The following is a 16362-nucleotide window of genomic DNA, read 5'->3' as shown; positions in this document are numbered from 1 at the left end:
AAAGATTGAGAGAGAGAGGAGGGATTAAAAACTTAAGTTGCAAATCCGAATTCAGATCTAAGCGACAGCGACGGTGAGCAGCGAGTGATGGTGACGACAACTATAAAGGCGAAGGTGAGTATCCCTTATCTTTTTCTCTCCTCTTACGGCACGGCCAGCAAAGCAAAGGTGGTCGGCACAGTCCGTGCCTATGGCATGGTTATCATTGATATTATTAATATGAAGCATATGCATATGCATATGAAACTAGGCTCAAGCTGCTATATGTGGGCACATATGTATCTTCTGCTTAAAGACGCCCTTGTATTATGGTTGGGCCACATATTTTCATGTGGGGATGGTTACCAACTATCACCACCTAAGCAGTTTACCATGACTTTGTTTCGAACTTCCAATAGAACTTTAAAAATTCAAGCTTAACATTGTGAACAGTGTTAAATGATTAACACCTAAAGTATGACACTTTCTTTTAGTTGTAAGTTCTAACTTTTTTGTTTTTTGAGATGTAAAATTAATAAAAAAAATTTCACATCAAGCCCCCTTTTCATAGATTACTGATTAACTATTATGTTTTTCTCTGGTTGCTGACTCTTTGGAGAGAACAAAAATTCTGGATCTGATTGAATCTCAAAACTCAGAAGCAAATACAGAGGGGAATTTTATATGAACATTAAAGATTTAAGGAAAACCTAAAATTATATATATATCTTGACAATAGAAGGAGAGGAGAAACTAGTCAGTGCTCAAGGGGCACTTATCAAAAAGCGAAAAATTCATTCAATATACACAACTACTCGTCCGATACAACCTTCCTCATACATTAATGTAGATGCAGGATTCCTAAGTTTTATTGGTGAGCCCCTTAAAACAATAAATGCAGTGGGTTAAATCTCTTCTACAAAATAAATGGCTTCACTTCTAAGTAGGCACATGCAAATGCATCAGTTTTTTTATGGTGGGGCCATCGTAAACTATAGCGCATAAGGGGTTAAGGATTATAATATTTTTATTAGGCCCTTCCTTGTGGGGCCTTAGGTAATGGCTCAAGTCGCCTTACATGAGGGCTGACCCTGGTGGCATAGCAGAAGAGCTAGATGATGACATGTGTCAAGAGTGTATGCCAACAGGACTTTCTCCCATTTTGGATGCTGGAAGGGTTATGAGAAAACTACAATATGCTTAAGCATATAGTCAACCAAGTGAATGATCTGACTATCTAGTTAAGTAGATCATTAATTGTACCCTTACCCTCTCATAGTAGTGCTATTCTAATTAGTGTTTTGCCGGAGAATACCTCTTTGCTCTCATTGACTTGCGTCATCAACCTCACCACCATTACTATGCCTACCTCTAATTCTCCCTACTTATTTCACCTCCCTTGTTAACTTTGTCATCAACTTCATGCTCTATGCCACTCAGCATGTATCATGCCAGCAGGATCATTACACAATGTTCCTTGCGAGTCTTAAATTCTTGGTCTAAATTGTTTCTTAATCTGCTATTAGACTCATCACCTTAAATTTCCATTGCTAGATTTATAAATTATTTTTCTAAAAAAACCTATTAGGGTTAATTTTTAGTGAGCGATCTAACTAGGAAATGATGGACAGGTTAAGATGGAAGAAGTCATGGATTGTCATGCAAGTTGACACAAGTCGATACTCGATACATATTGTGCCAGTAAACTATATGCATCAATACGGGGGAGTATCTAGATACTCCTTTATGGCTACCCATATCAATACATGCCACTAGGAATTGAGCAAAGTTTACTTTAAACAAACCAAATTTGGGGTTGTTTTCATTCCTTATGATACCTCTTTGAATTTTGATGTTTGATATATACAAATTATACTTCAAATTTTAGAAATCAAAGGGTTTCCGCTAGTTATGTGCACCAACCTAGAAGATCGGGGAAGAATTTGGGAAAATTATAAGATCAGAATCTAATTACGTATGTTACACTAATATCTAGGACAGAATAGAGATGTGGGATCATTGTGGTTAATTTTGTGAAAATTTTCTTTTTCCCGTAAAAGTTTGTTCGTAAGGAATCGATTCGGTGTGAACTACTACAAGCTTGTCCACGCAATAGATTTGTTTAATTTGCTCCAAAACAACCATTCAATAGAATAGAGGTATGGTATCAATGTACCATTGGGGTTAACTTTGAACAATTTTTTTTTTCACATAAAAGTTTTTTATAAGAAACAAATTCAGCATGATTGTGAACTACTAAGCAATGTTCGAAAAATCGGGATCAGCCTTCCGAAAAAACAATAAGTATCGGCCGGATCGAACCTTTTAATTATGTAAAATTCTAAATATTATTTTAAAAATGTAGAAAACTTCTAAAAATTTAGAAAAAAGTTTACCAAAAATAAGAAATAAAGAAAAAAAAAAACTATGGTGCAATAAAACTTAAAAAGAAGAGATTAGAAAAGGAGTGAGTAGAAGAAAATCAAACAAGAGAAAGAAAAATTATAATGCAATGAAGAAGAAGAAGGGAGAGAGTGGAAGAAATGAAAAAAAAACTGGGAGAGAAATAAAGAAATAAATTATAAAATCAGTACGTCGAAATTTGCCGAAGCTAGATCTCTCCGTAAGAGAAATAATGATTATATGGTAACGAGAGAAAAAAAAATTGAAAAAAAGAAAAAGAGTAAGAAAGAGAATTTGGATCGGACCTAAATAGGGATCGGGGTTCGACCAATCCCGATTCGAATTGGCTGATCCGGCAAACCATGCAACTAGGAGTTCATGCATGCACTTAATGATTTGAATTTTCCTCCTAAATTTATCATCCAACAAGTAATATCATTTTAATGGCACAGGGAGTGCTAACCCAAGCTCGGCAAACGATGTATCTAGAACATATTGTCCATTCCAATGTGCTGTTAGGATACTAGATAGTCTTGACATGCTAAAAACCTTTCTAAGGCCTTAAACTAGGTTTTAAGGGTTAAATCAAAATCCAATGCTAGGAAATTAAAATTTGCCCAAAATTAACTACAATCATCCCACACCTCCATTCTATTATTGAATGGCAGAGATGGTCTTGTCAGTTAGCAAGAGTGTGACCGACATGGGTCAAGTGATGCCTAGAGTTCAATAACTCATTAAGGGTTAGTCAAATAGACATTTTGTCTAATTGTTTGGAAGTCATTCCACTAAAATAATAAGTGAAAATGACATAAGGCGAGAGAATGTCAATAAGAGGGGAAAGAGAAGAAATTAAGGAAGATTCAAGATTTCTTCTGCAAATACTATCAAATTTTTTTCTCTTAAAAAAAATTTTATAATTTAAAAACTAGTTTGGGGTGTACAAATACTAGATCTAACTTAATTCTCCTAAATCTATCATTTGTACGGGTTTTTCTTCATAGATCTAGCATTTTGATGCTAGATCTATAAAAGATACTACTCAAAATATGGGAATCAAAAGGAAAATTAAACTTGCCACAAAGTTTTCCCCAAATTTCAGAAAATTAATATGTCAAATTCATTGAAATTGGATAGAACATGTTTGGAGGTAAAACTAAAATTTCAACATAATTAGATTTCTCCCAAATATCAAAAAATGCAAAAAAATGTCATTCTTTAACGTTTGAACAAAATTAGGATAGGAACATGTTAAATTAACTCTATATGAATTGATTTGAACCCAAATTTTATAATTTTTAGCCAAAATTTTAACATTAGAAACAATTAAATTTTTCAAAAAAAAAATTATTGACGATATTTGACGCAACATCCTTATATTATTTTTGTGCTAACAAATGAAGTTTTTGATTCTCCTGATTATTCTACATTCAACTAAATTATAGTTTTAATTATTGAATTATTATCAATTAATAAATGTATTCAATCATATTATGTGTTGAATAAAGTTTATACTTTACTATTGCTTTATCATTAATAAAATAGAACCATTTACAAAAATAATCTAAGGATAAATAGATATATTCAAATATAAAACACCTCCAAATATACTAAAAAATATATACCAATGGCACCCAATAGAGTCCTGGGGGCATGTTGACTAGTAGCCCCGTGCCAACCAAGCATTGGCATGGCACATGCTTTTGTCATGGTAATCCTTGTAGGAAACACGATGTTGCTAACTTCACAAGAGTAGCAAGATGCATAGAAAATAAATTTCCACAAAAATAAGAAGATGATATTTCTTACTTCACAAGAGTGGTTGATTAAATGAGCTATGCTTCCTGCTCTAGTAGCATCAACAACTCGCTCATCATCTATCCTGAACATATATGTCCCAGCACCCTGCATAAGTTGTTAACATTACTTTTGGATATGGGCATGCATCAGACATTTCCAAACATTTTGCTAGTAGTAACTGTAAATAGTACTGTTCCATATTTAATATACTAATGCGGATCTCCCAATTTCTGACAAAGAAAAAAAGTGCATAGTACTGATAAAAATGGAGATTCACTACAATAGTTCAATATGAAAAGTACGAAAAGAAATGCTGAGAAAAAGATATATTAATATTGCATCGCACATCTAGCAAGAAAGTTAGTAACAGGGTATATTATTCTATCATGCATACAGCATACAACATATTTGTTGTATGCAGTATGCATAATAAGTTATCAACATTATTCTAGGATCAGATTGATTCAGATAATATATAATAGATACGTTCTATTGCTTTCTCTAGTCAACAGTGCCTCAATTTATATATTTGTCCACTTATGGTAAATGTTGACAACTTAGATATTAAGATTGAACAGAAATAAACAGAAACTTAACGTCAAAGTTATTCATGTAATCTAATTCATTTAAAGCTTCTATTTCTTCTTTGTTTGCTCTTTTCTCTTCTTTTTGCTGGTCCCATACTTGAGATTTTACACTTCAGGGGAAAGTCATAGTACATTATCACATTTTCGTCCATGTCTATGTACTACAGAAGAGCGCGCAAAAAAAGCACACAAAGAAAACAGAATGCTTTTGGGAAAAATATAGGATCAATGGCAGCATTCAAGCTCAATTTAGATAGATGAAAGTGTACATAAAGTCATAAACATCATTACAAAAGCTTCTATGCTGATAGGCTTCAATAAACTCGAAACAAAATACTAATGCAACATATTAGATTAGGAATCTATTCTACTGCACAGGGCATCAGAGAGAACACAAATTGTGGGACTATGTTGTCCTGATTTAGCTTAATCCAAAGTGTTCTTCCAACTGGGCTCAATATTAGGACCCATACCAGTTGTCTGAGTATCAAGTGTAGAACAAAAGCGTGCATATATAGTATCTTAATTAAGCCATTGCACTCAAGACCATCAGAGCAGGAAGAACCTTCAATACCAGTACTTTTATGACCTTCAGAAACATGGATACCAGACCTCAATATCAAGTTTGTAGCCAAAGAAAAAAGAAACTGGAAGACTTGCCATAAAACCTTTATGCCATTGATTATAGTTATCCATTTATTATTTGCAGTTTAGGATCAGGAAACCTGGACAAAAGACAACCACAACAACTTGGGTGCACTTTATTTTTTATTTTGAGTTATAAGCAAGAAAAAGAACCAAATGTACACAACCTAATACACAGACACATACGTACATTTATTGACATTACATAGATATAGAGAGATGTCGACATACACTATAAACTTTCTGTGTGTGTTCCACTGATATGCAATTTGATTGGCAATAACATATTGTACGTGTCTTGTTGATGGAACTTAGTTTCTCATTCTATCTTTTTCATATGTATTTTCAGTTAAAACTTATATTTGTTTCTAGCATATCTTATTTAGTCTAAAATTGCTAAGATCTAGAAGGATTGTTAGTTAATTAGGAGATGTCTTGTTAGAATTTGGTTGATTTTGAAGTTGAAAAATGCCTAGTTTGGTTAGATAGGATTAGCCGATTAGGAAAGTTCTAATTAGTTTATATTGTGATTTGATGTTATCTTTTGATACAGGATTAAGGGGAATTCTGGTAGTAAGAGAATTTAACATGGAAAATTGAATAATTTTTATTCTTGGGGACGATCATGTACCTCTTCTCTCTTCTCTCTTCTCTCTTCTCTCTTCTCTCTTCTCTTTGTGGTGGATTACATGCTTTCTCTTATCCCCTAACAATCTAGGTGAGGTTTTCATTTTCCCAAACAAACTAAGTGGATTTGATTTCTTTCTCACGTGGCTTGGTGAGCTATCTTCAATCTCCTTTTCTTTTTCCTTGTGGTAATATATTAAAGGTACTTGTAGGCAAAAAAATGGTATCATTATGCAGTATCTTGTCTCTCCTTGGGTGCCGACCTATGTACCTCATTATCTTTGTCTATGCAGGCACATCTTATATCCCAGCTTACATCCCACGCCACATCACTTGTTCTGAAAGTATATGGAAATTAATTTCAAATAATCTGTCTGCCTCTAAATGAATGAGTTGTCAGCTGATGTTTGACATACAAAGAAAACAAATATTGGGCTGTACAAATTGCATCAGAGCTCCAAGTAGACTGGGTTAATCTTTCTTTGAATGACATGACTCAATCCAATCATGGAGCAATATGATAGAGAAAACGAAAAAAACAAGCAAATCAAAATGCAGATTTATTCACATTACAACATTGTTTAGTCCTGTTAACAAACCAACTATAAAAGATTTTGTTAGAGAACAGTATTTTTATATTTTATATTCTAATACTTATACTTGACTAAATGGGCAGTGGTCTTATCTTTTTTGTTCTAACAAGTCGAAATCCAAAGAAAACCTTATTCTTTAATCCAAACAAAAAGATGACCAGAGAAAAATAAATAAAATGTATTGTTTAACTGTAGGTTAATCTACTCAAATATAGTAAAACAATATTCTATAATAGAAATCTCCGAGTTCCAACTTGTCAATCATGTTTTGGTTTTGTTATAGATGCAGGAAGTATCTGATACATATCCGAAAGTATCCATCGAATATCATATCCAATATAGATACGGCAAGAGTATAAAGGTATTCGTGTTTCCTAGGTCTAAATATAACAACATTGGGATAGATAACTTACCACTAAAGAGTTATATATACGTCGTTCCCTTATATCTGCTATTGTTGGCCTAACAAGCTCACCAATATATTCAATTACCTATACCAAAGAATGAATAAGCAGTAAGTCCACTATTTCTCAGAATAAAAAGACTTGCAACTAAAATTACTCAACATACCATGTCCCCTGCCTTGTGTGTGAGCTTTGCAAAGACACCAAATCCATGAATTCTTGATTTCCCTAGAATATAATACAGTCAACATGTTTAGATTTCTTAAAGGAAGTGTTAACAAGGATGGACACCAAGAGTTTCACAAGCATATAGGCAGTACAAAAATAAACATCAATAGGTCAAATAATGATGATGCACAATTCATATTTCTCATATACTGTCGAGGGTTAGAAAGATCTTCTAATCCTAATGCTAGTGCAAAAAATATTCAGCTGAGGCACAAGCCCCTTCATATGAAAACTATCTGCTTCACCTTTCTGGATCTCTCCAATTCATTCTTTCTACAAAAGGCCCTTTATTTTGTAGTCAAAAATCAATCCAAGCATTAAAGTTCGAATCATGGTCGAAGTTTTAGTTCCCCAAGAAATGAATTTCAGTTCAGTTCAAGCCTTTTTGGTTTCAGTCTTCTTTTAATAATTAAAAATTATTTAAAAAACCTCTAAATTGTATTACAAGAAAAGTTTAGAAAATACTATAAAATTCAGGAAATTCACAGAAATAAACAACAATAGGAGAAGAGTAATTCAAAATAAGTTTACCACTAGCATACTTGAATTTGGTGAGAATCAAGCAACCTAATGAATTTTTAAGTATTTTGAGGGTTACATGGTAAATCAGGAGAGTTTCTTGTAAAAAGGGTAGCAGCTAGACATAGAGAGGTCTGGAGCTTTAATCCCGGCCCTCAATTTACTATCTAACAATGTAAGAAGACTTAGAAGAGAAAATAATCAAAAGAAAAAAAGAAAAAGGAATAGAAAGGATCTCAAATCTAGTTTCTTCAATCCAATCGACTCCAAAAGAGAAGAAAAAAAACCTTATATAAGCATATAAGCTACCTTAACCCTAATTAGGGCTACAGCAGAATGGGCAATTCTTCTCTATCTTCTCTATGCTATACCTAAAGGAAAAAAAAAAAAGCGAGGAGAGATAAAACCAAATAGATCTCGCTCATCTTACTTCATACCAAATTCCTAATTCCAACTCCTCTCCCTCTCTCCCTCCCTCTTTGGTCTTGAATTCAACTAGATAAGGTCCATTTTGCCTGTTTTGGGTGAAATCAACTAACGCAAGCAAGAATTCATCTAAATAATATATATGGAGAAGCATCTTTATCAAAATCCTATATTACAAATAATATGGTATTTCATAATTTTTATGATGAACCATAACCAAGTAATGCACATTAGATTCTTCTAGGCTTCTAGCTACTTTTGTAGATTGATAACAACCATGGTTCCTAATATCAATATCAGCATTGTCTACCGAAAAAATGATATGCATCGACTATGTTAGCTCTTTCCATATCATACTATTTTTTAATTATATAAAATTCTAAACAAATGATATGAAATGTAGGAAACATCCTGAAAATTTATTAAAAATGATAGAAAACTAAATTTTAAGTTATTTACTTAAAGTACCGAATTTGTGAAGAAAATAGGTGGCCAAAACCACCACTACTGCCAGTAGTGGACACAGCTCATAAAGGAAAAATAAAATGGAAAGGAGAGGAGAAAAAAGAATCAAAAGAAGCCCCACATATTGGGGGAACACCTTGCCAAAGTTTCAAACTCGCCGGATCTCCGTCTAATTAGTCAAATCGACCTCAACTTTGCGGGTTAACCTACAAAGCTCCTAAAGGATTGAGATTGATCCCAAGATTTGAAAAATCAAGATCGGGATTGAGATCGGCCTTCCAAAAAAATAATACGTATCGACTGTATCGATTGTCTGGATAAGATATGACTTTTTAATTACATAATATTCTAAATACTATTTGAAATGCAGAAAAATTTCTAAATATTTAGTAAAATAAAAAAAGAAATCCTATGATAAAATAAAAATTAAAAAAAAGAGATTAAAAAGAGAGTGAGTGGAAGAAAATCAAACAAAAGAAAGAAAAACCAAGGTGCAGTAAAAAAGAAGAAAAAAGAAAAAAAAAAGGAAGAAAAAAGGAGAGAGTGAAAGAAATATAAAAAACTAAGACAGAAATAAAGAAATAAATTAAAAAATTATATATCAGAGTTCGACAAAGTTTGCCAGAGTTTGTTGGAGCTAGATCTCTTCGTAAGAGAAACAATGGTTATATGGTAAGAAGAGAAAAAAAGAAAGATAGTAAGAGAGAGAGAGAGAGACAAAAATATGAGAGAGAGAGAGAGAAAGAGAGAGAGTGAGTGATGATCGGGCCTAGATCGAGATCGGGTTCAGCCGATCCATATCAAGATTAGCCAATTCGACAAACCATGGCTGATCCAACAATATTTGACTTAAAATAAAAAACAAAGAAAAAGAGAAGAACAAAATGTATTGTAGTTGTTTTGGTTGATACGACCTTGTATTGACTAATACAACTAAAACCCAATATTCCTAGTTTTGACGATGGCTTAGGATCAATGTTGCCCGATAATGATACATACCAATCAGTATGAAGTTCAAACCATGATAAGTTGATAACAACCACCAAAACATTAATCACAAAAGACTTAGAGAAGAAAAATAGAATATCGAGTAACAACACAATAAATACGCAGTCTCTAATAACACCTGGACCCCTGAGTTGTAGCTCAATTTCACATTGACCCCCCATTAATTTTTTGGAACACTTTAACCCCCTCAATTATATAAAACCTCCTAAATGCTCTTCTTCTGTTAGTTATCATTTGATTTTTTTCTGTTAAGAAAATGTCACATGACTATCACGTGATCAATTTTAAAGTGGTCCTAAAGAGAATTTTTCTCTTATTTAGAGTTAAGAAAGAAAGAGAAGTTGAGGATAAAATGGCAATTGTCTTCCATTTACATCGTCAAAGGGTAAGAGATATTAAATAGTTGAGGAGATGAAAGTATCACAAAAAATACATTACAGGGTCTACATGAAAATATGCAATAGTTCTAGGAGTTCAAGTGTAATTAACCCTAAAATTAACAATACAACTTACAATTGCCATATACAAATGTAAGCATATATGTTCATATATAATCCATATATGTCATATGGAGCTACTAAGCATATGATTTCTGCATATGCAACCACATAGACTGCTTCTCGAAACAATGTCTTTCATATAGATGCTTAAAGTGCTAATATTCCTAGATCCTCAAATAATAGTCAGTTGAAGGACTCTTAATTTCTTAATGCCTTCACACAATTCTGCTGCTCCGTGATTAATTCTCATAGAGAAAAAGATTTAACGATACTACTCTAGGCAACTTGTAAACCAATATTCTAGATAGCACCTACTGTGATAAAAAGCATTTGGGGCAGCTTATCACAGACTTAACATTTTCAACCAGTTGACTAGTTCGCAGCATTCCACCTTTTTCACAGAATAAAGTAAGCCTTGAAGTAAAAATATTGTAGAAGTAGGAAAAAGGAAAAAGACTTCAATAACTTAGAAAAAATAAACATTTTTATAAAGTTCACAAACATTTTTATAAAGTTCTCACTTGTCATTCACTAACTTTAGATCTCTTTTACAATAATTATTCACGCCCTTATATGGGCAAAAAGAAAGCTTAACTACTAAGATTTCTAAATATCTTTCTAAGATACTTAGAAGGCTAACGATAAGATCAAGAGAAACTATTCTTATTTTTATTTATCCAACAATAGATGAGCTTAAGATTTGTCCAGCAGTGGATAAGCTTAAATCTTGTCTAATTATTGTAGTATCCCTTGAGTCTAATTTTACTATTGCATCGCTTTTACTTTTAGACATCTTTGCACTTCAGTTTTGACCAAAATTTCGATAGGGCATTACCAATTGCTCCGCAAGCCCATTTTGCTGTCCAACTAAGCGATTGGCCAACATAGCAGACTTTTGGCAGTTTGACAAGGCGGAGCAGCCAATAGCAATTCACAGAGCGGATTAGTCGGTGGATCGGATATGGGTTTCACCGAATTAGATTGGGTTTAGCTCTTAGCTAATAAATGAAAAATAAAAAAAACTCATCCAAAGGTACCCTAAATCCCCAAATTAGAAATTTCCTACTTTCCTCTCCCAACTCTCTCACATGATAACAGAGGTGAATGGTGGTCAACAACTCGACGACAATGGTGGTGATCGCTAGTGACTACCTCTGCCACCATTCTCCTAGCTCACCAACTTTCACTTTTCTCCTCTCACTAACACCACAGTCTCTCCCTATCCTCTTGCATGTCTTGTTTGCATTTTTTAAGTAAAAGATTCTTCACTCTATAATTTAACTTGCATTAATTTTTGTGATCTTAAGTTTAACTTGTTTCACATGTACAAACATGGTTGTTGAGGTTGAGGATTTGCTGTCAGGATTTCTAGCTGTATAGTTAAATGATCACATTGTTTCAACAACTATGATCAAGTCATGACATAGAACTAGTTAATTAGTAATAGAATTTGATATACATTATATAGTATGTACTATATATAATATATTACATATAATTATGCTTATATATTAAAAATGCTTCGTCTAGAGGCTTGCATACCGCCTAGGCGCCATGTAGTGGGGTGACCACCCACATACCGCAGCTGCCTTTCAAAATATTGGTTACTCTAAATATGATATAGAAATCAAACATTAGACTAAAATTGGAAGATGGGGTCAGTTAATGAAAGGATATATCATCCCTACGGATAAGCCTAGGGACGATATTAATCCCTCCTTATCAAATGCCACAACCAAATGCACCCTCAATGTACAAGATAGCTGAAGAAATTACATGTACAAAAGAAACTTCAATGAAAAGATCAACTCTACTCTAAAAAAAAAAGTCTATGTGAAGGATTGCCATGCCTATAGGGGCACAACCTGTGCCAATCGCTGACAGTGCCATAAGGATGGAAACTCCACCACACGCTCCATACAATAGAGGAGGGGAGAAAAAGAGAAGAGGGAGAGCAAAAGAGAAGAGAGGGAGAGAAAAGGAGAGAGAGAGAGAGACTACTTACCATGCCACCCTCGTCAGCACAATCAGCCTCGATGTCGTTCACTCTCTCTCTTGCTATCACCCTCCTTTCTATTGATCCGCTACTTAAATTAGATCTGCTTTACAGATCCTTTTTATTTCGACCTATTTAGACATTGTCTTCTTCCCGATACTAGGGCACGCAGCAAGAGGAAGGCAAACGCAAGAGAGACAGCAGAGCAATGGAAGGGCAACAATGACCACAAAGGTGAGAGATGGTCTCAACCATTAATTGCCTATAAGAGCCCTTTCGCAGTGATTCGCAACAAATTATGCATAGTCCGAACTATGGGAATAGAACACCAAGAAGATCTCTTCATCAAGCACATATGGTTAAAAATTATAATTACATACACCATTAAGCTTGCAGTTTGCTAAAAAGGATAAATATGTCGATATATTTTAAATGCATTAGTGCATTACTATTCGGTCATCCCTAACAAAAGGAAAAAAAGAAGACATAAATAAAAAATTTTGAGAACATATGCTAGTGAAAAAGAATGGTTAAAATTTGCATACTTTACAGAACTAAGAGTAATGTTGTGTACATCAGCCCTCCCCAAGACTTACTCATTGCACTCGAACATAGGGGTGTAATTAAGCGGACCTTGATTGAGCCTAGCTCATCAAGCTTGAATTAGAAAAAATTTCAAGCCTATAATGATCAATCTTAAAATGAAATCATTTCAATTTAAGCCAATTTCGAGCTAATTTCAAGCTCGAGCCTAAACGAGCCGATCAATAAACAATTTCAAGCCTTGATCAATTCAAGCTAAATTTCGAGCCTGATCAAGTTTGAATTAAATTAAACTAGATTTAGGATTAAATCAAACTTAAAATAAGGTCTAATTAAAAAATATACACTAATAGAATCAAAATTTAGAATTGAACTCTATAATATCAGAGTACATAATAAATCCACTTAAATAAATCTTAGAATATAACAAAATTATACTATAGTAAAGAAAATATTACTCATTATATATATATATATATATATTTATATATATATTATATTATTTCGAGCCTTATCGAGCTTATTTTGATCGAGCTCATGACCAAGCTAGGCATGAAATTATTTCAAGCCTATTTTTGAAGATCAAGCTCAGCTCCAGCTCATTTTCCAAATAAGCTTGATCGAACCGGCTTCAGCTTGATTATTTTGACAGCCCTACTCGAATGCCCTTTCAAACAGGGTGTTACTTAGTGTGACAGTAAGGCTTTTATTAATAGATAAAAATGGAGTAAGCAGTTCATTTCAACTTCTTATGGTTTATATTCTTAAATATGCCGAAAGCCAATCAATATGATGTACAAGTTCATGTTGAGAAAAGTTAGCATGAAAAGAACACAAGATATACAATAAAAGATGAGATTATATGAAGAGAAAGCCTTCCCTTTTGCATTAATGAATTAAGATACTTATATATGAGAAAATTGTTAACAACATCTAGACATGATATCAAAGCAATCATATTATCCAAATAACTTACACTCACCAAATGCCAGCCTCTTCCTAAATGTTGTCTTCATATTTTTGTACTTTTCAGCCATTGAAGATATACTCGCAATGCTCTCTTGTTGTGTAGCATCCAATGCACCAATAACTTGCAAATAATCATTGCAGGAAGAACTACAACTGGTTCCATTTTGCCGACAGCCACTGACCAGATAAGGCCTGTTCTCCACAAATAAACGTTTTACAGATGCAGCAACAAGATCCTGAGGTTGTTTCTGACCCCTTCTTCCAGCAAAATTATAAGGCTCTGTCACACAAAACACAATTGATAAGGATCTAAGAGTAATGGTAGGGCACAGAAAAGGTATAAACAAAGAGTCTAGAAGATTTAGCATATGAACATAGTGAGAAAGATAAGGTGCATCTTAAGAAATGGACATTGAGTTTCATAACAAAGGTCTTCCTTCTCTGAGATCACCATCAGAAAGTGGTAAAATTACTCTAATCAACATTGAAAGAAATAAACAAAAATATAATTTGCCCTAAGATGGCTTTGGTATACATCTTAAAAATATTAAGTACAGAGATGAGGCTCGATTATATGGATACTTATTAAGAGTACATATGTACTGAACAATCAAACATAGGTACCAGTTCTTGCACAGCCAGATGGGTTCACAGAATTTATACAACTAGAACCAGCGTGAGTAGATACTGTAAGGTTCTCCTCAGCAGATGGGCGTTCATTTGATGGCTGCCTATGTTTCTTGCAGAAAGAGAGAAGGCGGATACATTGGTCATCATCCTCATCAAGTGACATAAGATGGATTTTGTCCTCATCTTCAAGCTAGAAAATCAAACAGAAAAGCATGGCAAGAATAAAATGCAATTAAATAGGCATTTATCATGGATAACAAAAGCACTGACAAAGAACATTAAAGGCAGAAATCCCAAAGAGTACCTCAACACAAAGTCCAGCAGCACGAGCACAAAGAGGATGATATGCTACACGACACGTGTTATGAGAACACTGTAAGATAAAATGATGTCACGGAATTCAATTACGCAATGACTATGATAGACGTGATTAAGTGTTAAATCCCTTGAAGGAGAGAAGTCATATGATTCACAAAAGTAGGTACGCAAATACAAAAGTAAGGCTCCAAAAAGTACCTGGATGCAAGCCCCATAAGAAACCCCACAAATGCTGCATAAAAGTTTCCACCGATCCTGCACATGTAATTTTACACATGGATCAGAATATACAGACTTTTCTGTCCAAAGATAAAATAGTAAAATGTCAATTACAGGTGTGCCATTGTATAAAGCTCCTCCCATTGTGGGGTCTAGGTAGGTAAAGAGTACACAATATTACTCACATTATTCTTAACCCTCTATAACCCTTACTCTTGACCACTTGAGTTAAGCCTTATTGTCATACTAAGTATCAAATGAGAATTCTCTAGAGAACCATAGCAAATCATAAAATATGTGAGAAATGAAAGAGTAAACCTTGTTAATTCTGCTTATGCCATCAATAGGTTCCATTTGTTTTACATCTATCAAGCATGTCTCTGCAAAGAATCTGATAAGATATGAAGCAAATGAAAAATATATCACCATTAGTGCTATTTTCTTACGAACCAGGAATCCACATGGCACAAGTCAGGTGAGCCCAGCGCCCGTCAGCCGTAGGTTTCATTGCACCACCTATGACGGTTGAAGTTTGTGGATTAGAAAGATGAACCATACCGTTTGTAGTGAAACAGAAATGGACAGGTAAGTACCAGTCACAGGACAGAGACAGCACCGTGGCGGTATAGTGGGTGCCCCAGGCCGACACAAGTTGCAGAGCCAGAGCACCCCATCCAAGGGTTCCAGTTCGCCATAGCATCTAGCATGAACCTGAGAAAGAGATGTGACATTGAATGACTTACCAGTGAATCAAAAATTGTAGTCAATGAGAATGTACTTACCATCATGCAACATTTATCGCACTGCAGGAACAGATTGTCCTCATACTCCTGCAAGGTCATAGACAAGATTTCAGTAAATAGAGTAAGAGAAAGCAAGAGGTTCACAATCCAACAAAAACGCATGCAGGTTATAGTGAAACACGCAATCAACCTCTAAACTCTAAACAATTTTGAGACTAACATATTAGTTTTTACCTCATCCATGTCACAAACACTGCATCTGTCAAGATCTTTCCAGTCAATACGAACAGCTCTATAACCGGCAGGAAGATTCCCACAATTTTTAAAGTACTTGGAACACATCCGAGAATTTGGCAATTCCTAACAGATAATAATTTGATTTCAAATTAGGCTGAAAAGTTTGAGATGTATATAGTATTGAACAAAGAAGATCAATAAGTAATCCTGTGTGAAGCTCAACAATGTAAGAGGGAAAATAAAATCTCCTATGGAATGATTGAAAGACAAAAAAAAATTCTCCTTGACTTCAGTGCATCTGTCAATGTACTTATTTACACAAATGTAGAAAATTCAGTGCTGTAGCTTTGACTTTTCATCATGTAAATTTTAAATGAGACTATTAAGTTCCGACCTCCTAAGGATGCCAAATTGGCAACATGAAAAGCATGAGACCTTATAGGTATGATAATACAGATACTCTTCAGGAATATATCATATATGAACACTTCAAAATCAGATATGAAGTTTCAGCTAAAACTGT

The 16362-nt window shown here is 34.1% G+C and overlaps 1 protein-coding gene across 5 annotated transcripts in view; it reads right to left on the bottom strand.

Annotated features, from left to right (window-relative positions):
- LOC140766931 (histone-lysine N-methyltransferase TRX1-like) overlaps positions 1 to 16362 on the bottom strand; it is a 44520-nt gene that overhangs the window by 8865 nt on the left and 19293 nt on the right. For all 5 annotated transcript variants that reach the window (XM_073106631.1, XM_073106630.1, XM_073106632.1 and 2 more), the window contains exons 11-22: positions 15837 to 15962; positions 15642 to 15689; positions 15453 to 15570; positions 15310 to 15375; positions 15178 to 15239; positions 14839 to 14895; positions 14627 to 14695; positions 14317 to 14512; positions 13706 to 13972; positions 7205 to 7266; positions 7048 to 7125; positions 4192 to 4287 (exon numbers count right to left, since the gene is read on the bottom strand). In XM_073106631.1, coding sequence (XP_072962732.1) covers positions 4192 to 4287; positions 7048 to 7125; positions 7205 to 7266; positions 13706 to 13972; positions 14317 to 14512; positions 14627 to 14695; positions 14839 to 14895; positions 15178 to 15239; positions 15310 to 15375; positions 15453 to 15570; positions 15642 to 15689; positions 15837 to 15962 — 1245 coding nt within the window. The remainder of the gene's footprint in view (positions 1 to 4191; positions 4288 to 7047; positions 7126 to 7204; positions 7267 to 13705; positions 13973 to 14316; positions 14513 to 14626; positions 14696 to 14838; positions 14896 to 15177; positions 15240 to 15309; positions 15376 to 15452; positions 15571 to 15641; positions 15690 to 15836; positions 15963 to 16362) is intronic.

Source organism: Typha angustifolia, chromosome 9 (genome assembly GCF_048772165.1).
Source record: "Typha angustifolia cultivar Huaian chromosome 9, ASM4877216v1, whole genome shotgun sequence".
Taxonomy (NCBI): Eukaryota; Viridiplantae; Streptophyta; class Magnoliopsida; order Poales; family Typhaceae; genus Typha; species Typha angustifolia.
This window is presented reverse-complemented; position numbering and strand designations above follow the sequence as displayed.